The 19968-nt window shown below is 35.7% G+C and overlaps 1 protein-coding gene and 1 long non-coding RNA gene across 2 annotated transcripts in view; one reads left to right on the top strand and one right to left on the bottom strand.

Moving 5' to 3' along the window:
* Nucleotides 1-19968, bottom strand: part of LOC150061553 (uncharacterized) — a 59620-nt gene that overhangs the window by 22558 nt on the left and 17094 nt on the right. The window lies entirely within an intron of this gene.
* LOC150061554 (calcium-activated chloride channel regulator 1-like) lies at nucleotides 1539-19656 on the top strand. Its single transcript, XM_090334469.1, has 15 exons — nucleotides 1539-1697; nucleotides 2994-3134; nucleotides 3391-3538; nucleotides 3906-4014; nucleotides 6804-6984; nucleotides 7964-8191; nucleotides 9633-9857; nucleotides 11126-11303; nucleotides 13119-13219; nucleotides 14257-14481; nucleotides 14843-15113; nucleotides 15608-15775; nucleotides 16618-16857; nucleotides 19022-19353; nucleotides 19591-19656. The coding sequence occupies exons 1-15, from the start codon at nucleotides 1539-1541 to the stop codon at nucleotides 19633-19635; spliced, it is 2751 nt and encodes a 916-aa protein (XP_090190595.1). The 3' UTR covers nucleotides 19636-19656.

The raw sequence follows: 19968 nt of genomic DNA, 5'->3' as shown, positions 1-19968 counted from the left end.
GAAAGACCTTGGAGAAGAAGACCTACTATGCATATCAATAAAAACAAAAAACGAGACTGCAGGAGGTGACTTCCACCATTAAAGATAGTGACCCAGGAGGCTGTGGATAGGAGGACTGCAGTCAAAGCCTGCCTGGAATGAAACTGTAAGATTCTCTCTAAAAAAAAGCTCATATACAAAGGACTGGGAATGTGGTTCAAGTTTACCTAGGAAGCACAGGGCTCTGGGTTTAAAATCTCAGTACAAGAGCAATGCAGATTTTAGGTAAACATAGTGGCACAAATAAGTTCAAAGGAAAAAAGATTACTTTCAATGTGGATGACCTAGTAGATTTTTACAGATGAAGCTGTGTACTTATGTTATCCCCAAGTTTCAAGATGACCACCAAGAGACCATTGAGAGTCATACGTTCCGAAATGCAAAAGCAAGGCTTTATTCAGAGGGCTAGCTCCGGGCCTCTGTCCTACACTCCCATACAGCGGGAGCCTAGGAGGAAGCCAGAACAGCTTTTCTTCAGGGCTTTTAAAGACAAAGGCTATAGATTTACATTAACACAGCAATTCAGCAATTAATTGGAGTGAGATAAGGTAGGGGTTAGGGACAGTTCAAGGCAGTGGGTGCTAAGGAACAGCTGTTTTCAAAGACTACCTAGATTAGGGACAGTTCAAGGCAGTGGGTGCTAAGGGAGATTCCCATGCCAGTAGGGTCCTAATTAGCTGTCTGAGGGTAGTTTTATGGTATGGTTCTAGAAAACAAATGCCACCCACTGAATTTACGCAACTCTTACAAAAAAAAAAAAAAAGAATGATGTGAGTTTTAAGTGACCAAAGCAAGAAAGAATAGAGTTTATATGTTTCTAACTTCAGACCCAGCTCACAAGGTCATTGTACAACAGGTTCACACTAAGGACCATTTGTGTTCAATCCAAAAAAAATAAAAAGGAGAAAGAAATCTTAACTGAAACATATTAAGTTCCCAAGTTATGCAAGGACTAAACGCATTCAATGTCATTTGAAAACTGAAATAAACGAGCATTTATCACAGAAGGTAAAAATTTCCCCACTGCCCCTCAGCTGTTTTGACCATTGTGATTATAGCAGTCCCTCCTAAAGAAAGAATAGAAACCCTTAATTCACTACCACTCCCTCTTCAGTCCCTTTCAGGTTTTTGTTTTGCCAAGATTTTTTCATCTTCTCTTTCCTGATACTTTTTGCTTCATTCTCACCTCTTCCTGAAGTGCTTTTCTGTAAGGAGATCCTGAGGATTTACACCTTTGGTGGTGACAATGACAACTACTCACTCCTACCACCTTGACTATCCACACAAAGAATGCTAAACATGGTTAGCATAATCCCCACTGCTGCATCACAACTACATCTTTAGAATGAATACGATGAGGAAGTTCACTTAGAAAATTTAGTGTATTTTAACATATCAAATTTATGCAAATATTGTGGGCTTTATTCAAATTCTTACACTAATAGGCATATAAATACTCTCCTTGCATCTTTATAATATTAATTGTATCCTGGGCAGTAATGATGTTCAGACTGAGGGTCATTCTATGCCTAGCTCTGAGTCTCTTACCAGAGGTAAAAAGTTCAATGGTAAAGCTATATGACAATGGGTATGATGGCATTGTCATTGCAATTAACCCCAATGTAGCAGAAGATGAAAACCTCATTCAGAACATCCAGGTAAGAGAAAAATTTTATTTTTCATATACTTTGACTCTAATAATTATTCCCATCTCAGCACATGCAAACACTCAAACTGTTATAACTTCCCAAAGTTGTTTTTACAAGTATTCATTAGGTAAAACTGATCCAAACTGTCAAGATTAAATATGCTTAGTTTTATGATTTCATTATGCATTATTAATCATTCCCTTAATGAATAATTAAAAGGCCAAAATAGTTATATTTTTTCAACTAGTTAAGCTAACAGAAAGCTACTCTCAGAAAGTTTGAACAATAATCCTCATTTACACTCCAGATTTTATATTTTTCCATAGAAATTTTTTGTTTATTTCACCTTTAAAAAAACTTACATAAATTGAGGCTCACTTCTCTTCCTAATGTCATTTATATTAGTCAGTACAATAAAAAATTATTTATGATGTTTAACACATTCTATTTTCTTTGATCTTCTGTTGCTATGGGATATTCAAGAGCAGTAAACATTACTCTGTCATAGAAATGAAACTAAATGGTTTGTTCAGACATATAGTTAAGTGGAAAATTGGGACTTGAAGCCAATTAGACATACATACATACATACATACATACATACATACATACATACATACATACATGCCTACACACATACATACATACTTATGTATCATTTTATATATATATATGTTATTATCACTTGGTAGAATTTTGAATTTCCATAAACATACCCTGTATGATGAGATCTCAAACCCTAGCAATTTTTTTCAAATTAACAAAGTATAATCATCTGAACCAAGAACCAGGGGCTCATTGCAGCCATTTTAGATATTCAAGAAGCTGAGATCTAGCCTGAGCAGAAGTCTTCAGAACTCCAACTCCAAAATAACGAACAAAAAAAACAGGCTGGAAGCATCGCTTAGAGTAATAACCAAGAAAGGCAAGTGAGCCTGAGGCTCCTAGCTGAGTTAACTCCCAGTTTATTTAAGTAGCCCAGTTATAAGAGCTTCAATTGGTTAAGTAAGTAATTTTCCCACACGCTTTCAATCTTACTCACATTTGGATCGTACCTATGCTTATTTACATCTCCAACCAAAAATGCTGAGTGCAATTTTGGACAAGTGAAAAACAGAATTGGCTTTGGGACAAATGAAAACAAACTAACTGATTGGAGAGATGCAGTAATATTCAGTAAAAGCAATGTTACAGTCATCTTTGAAAAGGATATTTGGATAAAATAAGCTCCAATTTGTTTATTCTAGTTTGTATAAATACTTTCATTGTAACGTTTTTACCACAAAGTATTTTTTATTTTGTCAGAAAATGGTAACTGAAGCTTCAACCTATCTGTTTCATGCCACCAAGCAAACAGTTTATTTCAGGAATGTAAGCATTTTAATTCCAATGACCTGGAAATCAAAGTCTGAATACTTACTACCCAAACAAGAATCATATGAGCAGGTAGGTATTTCATCTGACCCGGATACCATTTTCCTAAGCTTTCCTTAAATTAAGTTATTATTTTTGCTAATTGCTACTACTCATTTAGTAATTAAATTAGTAATGTAACTTTTCTAAATGTAGATGAAAACATTCTTATTTTTATAATCCCTTGTTGCTGTTTTGGGATTTATTTTTGTTTGTTGGTTCTTTTGCTTTTGCTGTTGCTTTGTGTTTGTTTTGGTTCGGTTTTTTCTTTGGTTCTTCTGCCTTTTAGGCAGATGTAATAGTTGCCTATCCTTATCTGAAATATGGAGATGATCCCTACACACTACAATATGGACAATGTGGAGAGAAAGGACAATATATACATTTCACGCCAAATTTCCTGTTGACTGACAACTTAGCTATCTATGGGCCCCGAGGTAGGAATAGCTATTTTATACTCCTATTTTCAATAACACATAAATGCATAAAATATATAATATGTAAAGACAAAATATAAGCCACTGTGATTAACTATTTTTAAGGAAAAAACAGGCATTAAATAATACTTTTAGAAGTATGCTAGTTACATACACCTACTTCCTTGTGTGCATGGATTTAATAATAATGTGAGTCATTTATTGGCAACTCAATAATTTAAACTCTTTTGACCTAGGGAAAAAAATGACAATTTCTAGAATTTTTGACTCACTAATATTGGGACATAGGCAGAAAGTTGTAAAACCAAAAGAAATAGTATGAAAATATCATAGTTACAAGTTCATAAATGACACTATTCTCTTGTAGGCAGAGTATTTGTACATGAGTGGGCCCATCTCCGGTGGGGAGTATTTGATGAGTATAATGTGGACCGGCCATTCTATATTTCCAGAAAGAACACTATTGAAGCAACAAGGTATCGCTGTATTCAAAACACATGTTTCCAAATCTTTTTACTTATCATTCTTCAAATTTCTAAATAGGCAAACAATAGCTATTTAAAGAGGTTGAATCTTTGTACAATTAATTAACATATGTATTGTGTCATTTGTGTATATCCAATTAATTCTGGGAGCTCCAACTTGTAATAAAGATCAGTCAGGAATTGGGAATCATTTCAGTATTCACCCACATGAATTCTACTAACATGTCACTAGAAGAAGAGTTTTTTCAACTAAAACCTACCCACTCTTTTGTTGAATGCAATTCATTACATTTTCACGGAACCTGCTTCCCTTAATAGAAATTGTTAAAGTTTCTGGTAAATATATTTTACTTTTCAGTGAAAGAAAAAAAGCATTTCTCATGAGGATAAGTCAATTTTTTAAGAAATACAATTCTACTTTTGGGAGTGGGTGAAGACCCTTTGTTTGTTTTTTTTTTTTTGATCCTTTGTTTTTCAAACAAATGTTTTAGCCTTTAAATAAAAACCAGTATCAAATGCATAGAACTTTTAAAAGTATTGAACAACAGAAATCAATACAGCAAAGAAATAAATTGAGAGAAAAATGTATTAGACGAAGGGTTCTCCAATAATGTTTCAGCCCTCATACTGTCTGCTTGGTCTGCAAAGCTGCAAGTCTTTCATACAGACTGAGATCTTAGCCTGGGACATTCAGTTTCCCACTCATCCCATGAAACTCTCCCTTGCCTAAACAATGCCGGTTCTCTCCTCTCCATCCACTTAAGGTTAACTGTTCTTGAAACAGCTCCCACAATAACAGGTGTGGATTCCCTCACACTTACATCACTCACTGGGCAGAAACTGTCCACGTAATATTTTTCCCAGTATACTGTTAACTTCATTTAGGACTGTGCTTTTATAAGTCATTAGGTCATCATAAAGTCAAATCTAAACCAAGTATTAATATTTTTCCCATAATTCGTAAAAATAGATAAGTTAGTGGAAATAAGTATCTAGAACAATATTTATGTAGCTACTATTGTTTGTGCTCCAAGCGCTTTTTTTTTTCCTGGTCCTGGGCTTGAATTGAAGGCCTGGGTGCTGTCCCAGAGCCTCTTTGTGCTTAGGGCTAGTACTCTACTACTGGAGCCACAGCACCACTTCTGACTTTTTTCTGAGTTGTTTATTGGAGGTAAGAGTCTCATGGACTTTTCTGCCTTCAAACTTTGGATCCTCAGATCTCAGTCTCCTGAGTAGCTAGGATTACAGGTGTGAGCTACGAGCACTCAGCTATGTCAGGAACTTTAAATCAGTTAAGTCTCATCATGTGTAAGTTCAATTTTAATTCCAACTCCAGAACTCTCTTAGACAATACTACTCCGACCTCCCTGAATCCTTAAAATGCAATTAATTTGTTAAAATACACTAGAATCATTTAAGGTATAACATCATGAAATTTAGTAAAAAACCAGAATGAGAGGGGGGAAATTCTACTTATAAACAGACACTCTTTAGAATTCCTTAACCCATACTATACCTCCCCTATCATTCCTTTCCAAAGGCTAGACAATTACCTTTATCATGACAACCACATTACCTGAATGGACAAACACTTTCATGCATACTTTAATCTTCCTTCAATCTAGCCTATTGGTATATAAAATTATGTATACCAAAAATGGGAATTTAAGAACACTTTAATCATAATATTGACACTATGTAGAAAATGAACTATGCAACTTGGGAAGAGAATGGAATTGGAAACTGGTGAAAAGCGAAGGAAAGAGTGACATTGTCACCTGACTAATAAAAACATAACCCCTCTGTTTGATACCTTCTGAATAACAATAAAATTATATTTTAAAAAATATTGACTCTCTCCTGCTCACTAAGAAGCAATTTTTCTGTAACTCTCTTTAAAGTATGTCACAAAGAGTAAGCCAGACTGAAAGGAACATAGGCTCAATGGTTTCTCCTAGCAGAGATTTACAATACAACAAAACCTAGATATATAAGGCCATATAGTATGACAATAAATGAAAGGACCTCCAGGATATAGAAACAAAAGCCATATAATGAGTGATTGCTGTCCTTAATGTACTATGTAATCTCTCATCTCTTTTGCTGTCCCTTGGTTATCTCATATTGTTACAGTATTTCACCTTGTTATCTGATATATTGGATATATGCGTTATATGAAATAGGATAGGGAAAAAGGGAAAACAGGATGAGAGGTGGGGGTGGGGGGAGGGAAATGGGGACCACAACATGAGAAAGGGTATCAATGTATGTGAAGTAATGCACCTTTTATCTGGTGACTATAATGTGATCCTTCTATTAATTACAATAAAAATATATGGGAAAAAAGTATGTCACAAAGACAGAACATTTATTGATCACAATGATAAGCAATGAATATTTACTAGATAGGAACCCAAAAGAATGTTCTTGGGACCAGGAGTTTGGTATACTGATAAAATGCTTGCCTAGCACACACAAAGACCAGGGTTTGATTCTTTCATACCACATACATAGAAAAAGCAGGAAGTGGTGCATTGGCTCAAGTGGTACAGCTCTAGCCTTGAGAAAACCCAAGGACAGTACTCAGGCCAACTTCAAGCCCAAGGGCTGGCCAAAAAAAAAAAAGAATGTTCTTATTGGGGTCAAAAGGATATATACGGTAAACATGGTATATGATCTATAGCAATTGCCACTGAAATAAAAGATTTTTAGGATACTGGTCTTTATTCTTCATTCACTTAGTCTTCATTTGTAATTGTAATCTAACTCTTTTATTACAGATGTTCCACTGGCATTACTGGTAGGAATGTGGTTTTCAATGATTGCCAGGGAGGAAGCTGTGTAACAAGGCACTGTAGGCGTGACTCACAGACAGGGTTGTATGAGGCAAAATGTACATTTATCCCAGATAAATCCCAGGCTGCAAAGGACTCCATAATGTTCATGCAAAATTTTGATTCTGTAAGTACCTCCCCTTTCCTATCTCTCTAAGAAATGTTTAGGGAAAAGTATCTGAAAATGGATTTTCTATAGTGTGTGTACCAGTAGAGAAGAAGGAAATTTACTCATGCCATTAACTAGATGCCATTCTCTGCAGTTCCTGTCAGGATGTGCCTAGGAATTGTGCATTTCTTTCTTATTAGCCTCTTATTTTTCCTGAGAGGTGGCACTGTATCCTTCTCAGTGAAGTGACATGATGAATTCTTAGAAAATCCCTTCCTCCCCCTCGCTGACTTCTAATGGACTTTAGTGTCTAGACCAACTACCTACCTACCTACTTCTTATGAGTTTTAGCCACATTATTTCTCTAAAGAAATCTACAATGGAGCTTTAGAAAGCTGACATTCTAGATTTACTGTTATTTTTATTTCTTCTCATTAAAGTAAATCAAGCTATTATAAAGTAATATAAAAATTACATATACTTGGCCAGGAGTTTGGCCTAGTGGTAGAATGCTTGCCTAGCATGCATGAAGACCCAGGTTCAATTCCTCTGTACCACATATACATAGAAAAAGCTAGAAATGGTGCTGTGGCTCAAGTGGTAGAGCTCTAGCCTTGAGAAAGCCCAAGAACAGTGTTCAGGCCTTGAGTTCAAGGCCCAAGACTGACACAAAAAAACACCACATATACTTCTATCCCAAAATTGATATTTTAAAAAGGTTCACAAAGCTAATGTTTGACCTGAAACATTCAATTTAAATATGCAAAGTTCAGTGTATAACAACAGGTATGCTAAGAGATATACAGTTAGTATTGAACCTGTCATTTTCAAGTTGCATCACTTGATAACTATTACAACTGATCTAGCTTTTATCAGAATTAAAATATCTACTTCACATTATTCTTGCTATACATAGCAGCTCAGCACACACTTGGTTGGAAAAGATAATGTCTCCAAATTATTGAAATGTCTAATATTCTTATTGACTATTTTGCAGGTGACTGAATTTTGTACCAAAAAAACACATAATGCAGAAGCTCCAAACCTACAAAACAAAATGTGCAATCACAGAAGCACATGGGATATAATCAAAGAGTCTCATGATTTTCAGAATGCATCTCCTATCACAGGAATAAAAATGCCACCTCAGCCTACATTTTCATTACTCAAGTCCAAACAGCGAGTGGTCTGTTTGGTACTGGATAAATCTGGAAGCATGAGTGCAGTAAGTCAGTATTTTGCTAACGTTCCTAAATTATAAGGAAAATAGCTTAATCTTAAGGCTAGTTCTAATAAGCTAAGAAACACACATAATGTATACTCTAATAAATTTTAGCACAGAAATTTTATATTAAAAACTACTAGAAAATAGCTCACTAAATATATAAAATATTAAATACATAATATAAAATGATTGTTATATTAAGGCTATATAATCATGGACAATTTTTACTCCTTATTCTTTAATCTAACTTACTAGGAGAATTGAAACAAAGAGAAAAATAAAACTATAATTCCATTATCCAACCTGGTATTCTAATTTTATTTTTGTCAATGTATTTATTTTTCTTTTTCAAAAATGTAATTATATCTGGGTGCTGGTGGCTCATGTTTGTAATCTGAGGACTGTAGTGAGGCTCTTATTTCCAATTAACCACCAAAAAAATCCACAAGACCAGAAGTGGAATTATAGCCCAGGTGATAGATTGCTAGCCTTGAGGGGAAAAAAAAAAAACCTCAGGGTCAGTGCCTAGGCCCTGAGTTCAAGCCCCAGAACCAATCCCAAAATAATAATAAAATAAATAAATAATCTTTTATATAATGTAAAAATCTCTCTATGGCATAGTGTTTAAAGGCTTTATCAGAGATGTGTACTATAATTTAGCCAAATAATTTCATTGGACCTTGTAAAGATTTTCAACTTACTACTCTTAAAAGCTACATAGCACTGGGCCAGAAATATGGCCTAATGGTAGCATGCTCACCTAGCATGCGTGAAGCCCTGGGTACTATTCCCTGGAACCACATATACAAAAAGCCAAAAGTGGTGCTGTGGCTCAAGGCAATGTGCTGGCCTTGAGCAAAACGTGTCCAAGGACAGTGCCGCCCAGGCCTTGAGTTCAAGCCCCAGAACTAGGGGGAAAAAAAAGCTACATAACATTGATCATCTTTATACACACTTAAAATTGTTTCCTTAGGTAATATTCTTGAATATATAACTGTTAAGCAAAAGCATATAGATTTTTAAGACTCTTTCAAATATAATGATGGCTTTTAAAAATTGTCCTCATTTATTTATTTGTTTATTTTACTGGTATTGGGGTTTGAAATCAGGTCGTCATGCTCTCAGCTTGGCTACCACTCTTATCGCTTGAACCTTACCTTCTGCCTGGCTTTTTGCTGTTTATTTTGAAGGCACACTGTCTCCAGCTTTCTGCCATGCTGGACTTGAATCACACTGTTCCAGACCTCAGCTTCCTAAGTAGCTAGTGTTACAGGTGTGAGCCACCAGTGGCTGCTCCAATTTTTAATTTTTTAATAAAATGGAGGTATACTTTTAAATACATCAATTTATTACTGTCATGATATATGGCCAATTACTGTCTTCCATTAATCTGTCAAGATCCAAAGTGACTCAAGAGTTATTTACGCCATTTTTCTTATAGGAAGACCGTCTTATTCGGTTGAATCAAGCAGCAGAACTATACTTAATTCAAGTCATTGAAAGAGGCTCTCTGGTTGGGATGGTTGTCTTTGACCATATGGCTAAAATAAAAAATTATCTAATAAGAATAGGTGATGACAATGCTTACCTCAACATCACTGGAAACCTGCCACAAAGTGCTGATGGTGGAACTTCAATTTGCAGTGGACTCAAAGCAGGATTTCAGGTTAAAATATTTTTAAACTCCAATATTATTGGTCATTTACTATTGCTTTTCATTTTCTCCTTGTACTTTTGAAACAAGTCATAAACTCATAGGTTTCTCAGTTATATTCTGATCTGATCAAAACAAGTCATTTACAAGTCATAATATATTATTTCAATCTACATTCAAAGTCATAAGTAGTTCTTAAATACTTATACAATAAAAACATCTCAATATATACGCATTTTACTTACAAAATGATAATAATAACTAACGTCTTGACCATATACATTATTGTCTATGCTAAATGCTTTATATCCTTACTATTGTTTTGTAAGTTGAGTAATATATCCACTCTGCATGAGAAGAAAATGAGGTCTGAAGTAACTATACAATTTGTGTGTGTATATAATATATATTTCTATTATGTAACTACATATAAATTATGTGTTTGTATATAATGAATTACGGGACTGGGAGGTAGCTCAGTGGCAAAGCACTTGCCCAGCAAGTCCAACACCCTGAGTTTCATCCTTCGTACCAAGAAAAGACAAAAAGAAAAAAAAATACAGTTAAGAAAAAGCACTCAAAGACAGTGCCCAGGCCCTGAGTTCAAGCCCCATGATTACAATGACATTATGTAATTAATAACCCAGCTTTTGACTACCATGCCACTATCTCCAATAACCAAACTATTCCCAGGTCTGGCATCAATTATGTGTATGTGAGGGGTGTGTCTGTGTGTAATTTTAACTCTCAAGAGAGACTAGTAAATGGCAGAGCTGTAATTTATTCATGAGTTATCAAACACCAAAGCACTTAACTAATACTCTTGATACAAGAAGTCAGGAAAAATGAGAAGTCAAAAAGTCAGGGGGAAAAAAAAGTGTTTAGTATACTTGGCAATTTTATGAACTTCCTTCCTCGTGTCATCAGTTTTTCCCCTTGGTAAATCCTAAAGATTCTGTAGTAGTGACTAAATAAGATGTATTAAACAGATATTCCTAAGTCTCTCCTAGGATGATGACAGATAATACTCACTAAGTACTTACTACATGGCAGGAATTATTCTAATATGTATACTTGAAATTGTTAGAAATGGTAAGCATCTCTCTGAGAATTTTTACTACACTCAGATCCACTTGCCATTCAGCCTGAATGATAATGAAGTTTCCTTTTGCTTATTCTAATGCATACTACTAAAAATTCTCAGACTAAAAGAACAAGTTCATTCTTAATTTCAACTGAAATGACATTCTGTAATTAATAATCCAGTTTTCCACTATCAGGTAATTACCTCGAGTAACCAGACTACTTCTGGCTCCGAAATTATATTACTGACAGATGGAGAAGATAATAGCATAAGCAAGTGCTTTGGGGAGGTAAGACAAAGTGGGGCAATCATCCACACCATTGCTCTGGGGCCTGCAGCTGCCAAAGAACTGGAAACCCTGTCAAACATGACAGGTAAGGCTTTGGACCTTTTTTTTTTTTCCTTTTTCGACAGTCCTGAGGCTTGTACTCAGGGCCTGAGCACTGTCCTCAGGCTTTTTCAAAGCTAGAACTCTACCCACTTGAGCCACAGCACCACTTCTGGCTTTTTCTCTATACGTGGTACATAGGAATAGAAGGCAAGTATTCATGCATGCTAGGCAAGCACTCTACCACAAGGCCAAACTCCCAGCCTTAGAACCATTTTTTTTTTTTTACCAGTCCTGGGACTTGACCTCAGGGCTTCAGCATTATCCTTGGGCTTTCTCAAGGCTAGAGCTCTACCACTTGTGCCACAGCACCATTTCTGGCTTTTTCTATATACATGTTGTACTGAGGAATCGAAACCGGATCTTCCTGCATGCTAGGCAAGCACTCTACCACTAAAGCCAAACTCCCGGCCTCTGGGCCAATTTTTATACAAAATATATTACTAGTCTCTCCTTCTAAGAGTTTTCTCCAGAACAGTAAAGCTGTTCAAAACTTGCCTATCATGAAATTAATTTTTGTCCTTTTCTCCTTCAAATTAAGTTATTTCCCCCTCCAATTCTTCATATAAAGCTTCTTCTCAAATTGTTCCTGTTGCCTTCATTCTTTGCACAATGTCAATATACACTAAACACAAAGTTCTTTCTCTAGTGTTACCCAATTTCAAGTCTAAAGTTATTACTCAATTCCAAAATACCATTCAATCTAAGAGTAAGGATTTAGAGATCCTTGTTTTCTAGATAAGGAAACAGAAAGCTTGACTACAAGTGATTTGCCCATGGCTGTCATTGGAATTTTGCTTGTCAATTCAGACCTCTTTTCACCATCCTACACTGTTCCCTCCAAATCTCTTTAAAGTGGAGAATATTCATATATTTCCCCTTTTATCCAGTTCTACTACCACATCCTAATCCATCCCTTTCAAATTTCTGCCTGAACTTCTTCCATACCCTAAGCTGGCCTTTCTGATACTTACTACTTTACATTAATATGTATCGACCATCATATTTCTGGAAGTCACTTGTGTTAATTCCTGCCCTCTCTAATCCAGTCTAACCTCTTACAATTAATTAATCTCTCTTCCTTTATTTATTTTCTGCAATCAATTTGTATTTTTTTCTTAGTGTTCATTCCAAGTTCTTGGTATGTTTTGACCCATGTAGGAAATAAGCATCTGGTTCATTAGGAACTGTTTAAGTTCCGTTTTGCTAACACACTTAGTAATTAGACCAGCTTTAAAAATGTGACATGGGGCTGGGGCTCAGTGGCTCACACCTGTAATCCTGGCTACTCAAGAGGCTGAGATCTGAGGATCCAGGTTCAAAGCCAGCCTGGGCACAAAAGGACCTGAGACTCTTAGCTCCAATTAACCTCTAGAAAACTGGAAGTGGCCCTGTGGCTCAAGGGGTAGGACAGGCAGTAGTCTTGAGCTGAAGAGCTCAGGGACAGTGCTCAGGCCCACGACCGACAAAAAAAAAAAGTGACATGTACTTACATTTGATGACAGATGGATGTAAAAAAAAACCAACAAACTGTTCTGTAAATTTTGCCTTCATTCTTATTTATATTATTTGTTTTTGAAAAAATATTGTAGGATTGAGCACATTAAGCAGATATTATATTGAGCAGATAAATAAATAAAAAAATATTGAGCAATTATATTTAAGAGACTGATACCAAAAAGTCCATGTGGTTCTTACAAATCTATCTTTAGTACAGTTTAAAGAGAAATGTTAAATAGACTTGAAAGCTTATTGACCACAGCAAACAAAAGTGATTTCCTCACTGAAAATTTCATTTTAGGAGGGCATCGTTTTTATGCCAATAAAGACATAAATGGCCTTATTGATGCATTCAGCAGAATTTCATCACGAAGTGGTAGCATTTCTGAGCAAGCTATTCAGGTTAGTATGCTAAGAAAACTGTTTAGTTTCTCACAGTTGCAATTTCTTCTTACTACTTTAGTTATTAACTTTTTTCTCTGATAAATAATTCCATGTTAGAAAGTATTTCAGTTCAGAAAAAAATCCTCAATGAAATTACTTTTTCTCTTGTTTCAAGTTCTTATATGTACTCTTAAAATTTCTTTGATTCTGTTATTTTAAGTGAAATCTTTAAAATAGATTGTAGGGCCGGGAGTTTGGCCTAGTGGTAGAGTGCTTGCCTAGCATGAACAAAGACCCGGGTTCGATTCCTCAGTACTACATACATAGAAAAAAGCTGGAAATGGTGCTGAGGCTCAAGTGGCAGAGCTCTACCCTTGAGAAAGTCCAAGGACAGTGCTCGGGCCCTGAGATCAAGCCCAGGATTGGCAAAAAAAAAAAAAAAAACCAAAAAACAAAAACAAAACAAAACAAAAAACAGATTTTAATTCTCTTCCATCTTTCTTTTCACACCTAAGCAATCTCTCTCTTCCTTAACTCCTATATTATTTTCTGCAAAGGATCAATTTATTTTTTTAGCTTTCATTCTCTAAGTTCTTGGTATGTTTTTAATCCATCTGTAAAATAAGAAGCTAGTTCATTAAGAACTGTTCTAAATTCTATTTTTATAAAATGTTACATTATCTATGAGAAATGGGTTGAGTATAGTGGGGCAGTATAATGCCAACTACTAGAAAGGGTGAGATGTAGAAGATTTATTATCTAGGCCAACCTATGCCAAAAAGCCCCCAAGACTCAATCTCAGCTGAATGAGCTGGATGTTAGAGATATATGCTTGTCATTCCCAACTATAATTAAAAAAGCATAGAATAGGAGAATCATGGTCCAGGCATAGGCATAGGTAAAAGCCTATCTCGAAATAACTAATGCCAGAGAGTACTAGAGGTGCAGCGTAGTGGTAGAATACCTACCTAGCAAGTATAAAGCCCTGAGTTCAAGCCCAAGTATTGCCAAAATGACAAATTGGTTTTATGTGTTTCCTTTGATTTACGGAACAGTTAGAGAGCAAAGCCTTGAATGTCACAGGGAAGACATGGGTCAACGGCACCGTGTCTGTGGACAGCACCATTGGAAGTGACACATTCTTTGTTATTACCTGGACAATACAGAAACCACAAATCATTCTCCAAGATCCAAAAGGAAAGCAATATAGTACCTCAGACTTCAAAGAACATAAGCTAAATATTCGATTGTCTCGTCTTCAAATACCAGGCATTGCAGAGGTAACTCTATTTTTATTGTCACTATGTTTTTTTAATTACAACTTTATAAATACGGATGATCTCTTATACCTTGTCAATATTAAAAATGACAGGCTGTCATAACAAAAATTATTTGAACATATAGTAATTCACATCCATATTATTTACTAGTTTGTAAAATCAGTTTTAAAAAATCAGTGTTGGGGTTGAGGGTTTAGCTCAGCAATAGACACTTACCTAGTATAGATGAAGCCAGGTTTCATCCTCAACATCACACATACATGCACACACACCTATATGCATATATATATATACATGCACACACATACATATACATACATACACATATATACATATAGGCTCTTAAAGAGATTTTTTTCAGACAGGTACTTGGACTTACAGCCTTTTAAATAATCAAGCCCAACCTCAATTGCTATCAGTGACAGTGACTACTCGAGCAAGAAATCCTTCCCTACTTCCAATAACTGCAGTAGCTCACATGAGTCAAAATACAGCCCAGTACCATAACCCAGTAATTGTTTATGCACGAGTCAGTCAAGGGTTCATGCCTGTTCTGGGAGTCAATGTAACCGCCATGATAGAGACTGAAGATGGACATCAAGTAACACTGGAACTCTGGGACAATGGTGCAGGTAACGAGCTTTGCTTCAACTCACATTGGACTTAAAATACCTCCTAGAAGATTCTACTCCGTCATAACACGTGGATGGATATAAGTCATATTTTAAAGTTATAATACTTCTAAACTTTTTACTCAGCCTGACAAAGTAAAAACAAATACATTTATCTTCTTTCAACTTCAAGAACAATTTTACTTTTCCCATAGAATACATAAATACAATCCTTCTCTACTTTGCTTAGTGTTTAAATTATAATTTCTCTAGTTAGTTATATTTTGGATATGTTTCCTTTATAAAATACTAACAGCTAATATCAGTTGAATGCATACAATTATTAGACTGTTCCCAGTATTAAAGGATTGGCATGTGGCTGAGCTAAGGTGTAAATGCAAACAATCTGACTCTAGCATTCATACACTTTATGTTATGCTATCTCCCAAACTGCTGATATCACTACTGATCATTTTTATTTACTGGATAAGTAATTATTATATTTGAATGTTAAGGTGCTGATACTATCAAAAATGATGGCATCTACTCCAGATATTTTATGGAGTACAATGGAAATGGTAGATACAGTTTAAAAGTTCGTGTCCAGGCAAGAAATCACACAGCTAGACTGAGTTTAAGACAACAGAGCAAGTCTCTATATATACCTGGCTATGTTGTAAATGGTAAGTAGCATTAAATTGAAATGAGTCACACATTTCCATACATTACATGTGGCAAATATTGAAACTTGTACTATTGAAATATTGAAAAATTTACTATGGAAAATCCAAGTTTCTAATTATGTAATTAGTTTCTATGTTTCAAAATCATATTCACACTTGGATCTAGCATAGAACGGGCTGTCATATGCTTTGTCAACATCTCCCTTGGTTCATTTCAATTACAATAAAAAAATTTGGACTGAACATCTGGTATGAGGCCAGCACAATAATAGATGCTTGAGCTACAAAGATGAATTAGACACAATCCTTGAGCCAGGGTCATGTCTCATACTTGTCATACCAGCTACTCAGGAAGTAGAGATTGGCAAGATTGCAGGAGTTCCAGGAAGACGGGGGCAAAACATTCCTGAGACCTCTAAAAAAGAAGGGAATGGTGGTATGCATCTGCCATCCTGGCTATAGTGGAAGCCTAATAGGAAGATTATTGGCTGAGTAGAAATCTTGATTTACCCCAAAAAGAACATAACTATGCCCAGAAGGTCTGGAGCATGGCTTAAGTGATATAGTGCCTATCCAGCATCAAGAATGAGACTCTGGGTTCAAATCCATTACCACAAAACAAAAGGTTCCTTCCCCTCTAAGAATTTCCAGTCAAGTAGTAGACAAAGGCAGTTTTAACACAGTAGAATATTTCCTCATTCATTTCAAAGTTACATTAAAATAAGGGTTTTTTTCACTAAAAATTGTCACTTTTCCATAGCTGACATTTTTAACCTATCCATGTACAAGATGAAGTATACCCATGGCAATATGAAAAGTCACAAAACTACACTTTTGAATAGGTACGATTGTACTGAATCCACCCAGACCTGAAGTTAAAGAAGACTTGGCTGAAGCTGAACTGGAAGATTTCAGCAGACTAACTTCAGGAGGGTCGTTTACTGTATCAGGAGCTCCTCCTGCTGGTAAAAATGCTCCCTTGTTCCCACCCAGTAAAATCACAGACTTGGAGGCTAAGGTTAAAGGAGCTCACGTTCATCTTTCATGGACTGCCCCTGGCAGTGCCCTTGATAAAGGAAAAGGTAAGCTTGATAATAAGGTTTTAAGTTTTCTAAAAGAAATTCTGTTAACTAAGAATTTTCTTTTTTTCCAGTCCTGGGGCTTGAATTCAGGGCCTGAGCAGTGTCCTTGGGCTTTCTCAAGGCTGGCACTCTACCACTTGAGCCACAGCACCACTTCCAGCTTTATACATATATATATATATTGTACCGAGGAATCGAACTCGGGTCTTCGTGCATGCTAGGCAAGCACTCTACCACTAGGCCACACTCCCAGCCCTTAACTAAGAATTGTCTAATTTATAAATTTCTAATTTATAAACAACATTATATTATTTAAATATTTAATTAATATAATAATTTTATTTAAATAATATAATGTTATTTAAATTTATATATTTAAATTTTAGTATTAAATTATGTTTTAAGTTATTCAAATAGTGTTGTTATATTATTTAAATATTTAGATTGTTATTTGAATATTTAAATAATATAATAATATCATAGATAATATTTGTTGTTTTCAGATGTGAAAACTGAAGCTCCAAGACACAGAAGTTGGGCCAAGTTGTATCTAAAACTTAGAATTCTAACCCATTTTGTCATAATCTATTGTACTTTTCTCCTTTTCTCAATTTGAACCCTCCAACAATGAGGAGACCTGAATAACAGCTTTCTGTCTCTCGCAAGGAAAATTGTTTTTCTAACCATTTCTGTATTTGCATAATTTAATTCATTTATCATTGAGTTTCTCACTATATGAGGTTCCTAGAAACTATCCCTATTAAATCAGATGAGCATAAAAGTCACATGACTAGACAAGTCATTTCATAGTGCTAAGACATGGATGGTAATGGCGAATCGCTTACTAGATAGAATTCTCACGGCCATATTTATTTTATCAGATGAAAATATCTTTCATAAGCCAAAAAACACAGAAATTCCATATATGAATCATTTCTGCTTCAACATTGGAAACTCTCAGTATGACTACTTCTGAAATATATCATTTTTTATGACTTTTAAATATATATCAGAAACAAATAAAGTACTAGTATTGGGGCTGGAAATGTGTCTTAGTGGTAGACTGCTTGCCTATCATCATGATGCCCTGGGTTCGATTCCTCAATACCACATAAACAGAAAAAGCCAGTGGCACTGTGGCTGAAATGGTAGAGTAGCCTTGAGCAAAAGAAGCTCAGGGACAGTACCCAGGCCCTGAATTGAAGCCCCAGGACTAGCAAAAAAATTCGTTTTGCCACTGAAAAAAAAAAAGCTAGGAAGGAAATCATCTAATCAAATATGTAGTTCTAAATTTAATTCAATGAAGATCAAGCCTGCAGTGGAAGACTAGATTCTTATGAAATGTCCCTCCTGCTGACTATAGAAACTAAAAAGAGTAATGTGTTGCTGGCACTGGAAAAGAACAACAAATGTATGACCATAATGCTTAAATCTTCCTATTTCTTATGAAGGGTAGGAAGGATAATTGTGGCTGGCAAATATTACTTTTAAACATCATAATGGCATCTTAATTAATAATGGCACTGGTGGTTCATGCTTGTAATCCTAGATACTCAGTAGGCTGAGAGCTGAGAAACACCATTCAAAGCCAGTCCAGGAGGGAACTTCATGAAACTCTTATCTCCAGTTGACTGGGTGGTGGGGTGCGGGGAGCCAGAAGTGGAGCTGTGACTCAAGTGGCAGAGTGATTGTCTTGAGCAAAAAATCTCAGGGACAGTGTCTGGGTCCTGAGTTCAAGGCAGAGAAGGTTTGATGCTTAGTGATAGTGAATTAAAATTTTCTGTGATCTCATAATACATTTTTTTTTTTGCCAGTCCTGGGCTTGAGCTCAGGGCCTGAGCACTGTCCTTGTACTTTCTCAAGGCTAGAGCTCTACCACTTGAGCCTCAGCACCACTTCCGGCTTTTTTCTATGTATGTGGTACCGAGGAATCGAACCCGGGTCTTCATGCATGCTAGGCAAGCACTTTAACCACTAGGCCAAACTCCCGGCCCCTACATTTTTTAAATCTTGTGGACTTGTTAAACTAACATGAATGGTATAACCAGCTCTTCTGGCATTCTCTAACCAAATCACAGTGAGCATTTCTGATAGGTGCCCACCAGGCAGTGTGCCAGCAGGGACACTGGTTTTGGGATACAACAACTGCCTGTTTGTTTTCCAGCTGCCAACTACATTGTAAGAATAAGTAAATGTTTCCAGGAGCTCCAACATGATTTTGACAATGCTGCTGTAGTAAATACTTCTGGTCTGACACCTAAGGAAGCTGGCTCCAAGGAAACCTTTGACTTTAAACCAGAACTTTTGAAAATGGAACATGGCACCAAGTTCTACATTGCAATCCAAGCCAACAATGAAGCTAATCTTACCTCAGAAATCTCTAACATTCCACCAGCAATTAAGTTAATTGTTCCACAAGATTCCAGCACCTCTGATCTAGGAACCAATATTTCTGCTATTACTTTAGCTATTTGGGGGTTGGCTGTGATTTTGTCTGTAAGTTAAACTAGAGAATGTATCACAAATGAAATTCAATGTCATATATATTTAGTTAATACTTATTTTGGTATAAAATTTATGAATATCCTAATTATTTAATATAAATATCTTATGAGATGTAAATCAAAATATTTCCTGGATAGTTTTTCCATTAACTTTGCTGGTTTTATTGTTGGGTGCTGTTAATCAGTGTGCTCTTCTTTCTTACAATTCTGTGTATTGAACCCATGCCAGGCAAGAACTACTTCACTCATTTACTTGTATCTGTGGACTTCTTAAGAAGCATCTTCAGAGGATGCTACAAACTTATCTGACATATTCTTCAAATCAAAATGTATACAAGTCATTTGAAACTATGTTTATACAAATAACATTATAATATCCCACAACAGATTATGAATGAATACTTTATGTTTATAAAATTTATAATAAAGGCTATAAAGAAAATTTCAATAAAAATGACCTAACATGTTTAAAAATCAATGTGTGCATGTGTGTGTGTGTGTGTGTGTGTGTGTGTGTGTGTGTGTGTGTGTGTGTGATAGGGCTTGAACTCTGGGCCTGGGTGCTGTCCTTTTGAGCCACAGTGCCACTTCTGGTTTTCTAGTGGTT

This window comes from Megascapheus bottae, chromosome 6 (assembly GCF_031878675.1).
Source record: "Megascapheus bottae isolate mThoBot1 chromosome 6, mThoBot2.hap1, whole genome shotgun sequence".
In the NCBI taxonomy this organism is placed as follows: Eukaryota; Metazoa; Chordata; class Mammalia; order Rodentia; family Geomyidae; genus Megascapheus; species Megascapheus bottae.
This window is presented reverse-complemented; position numbering and strand designations above follow the sequence as displayed.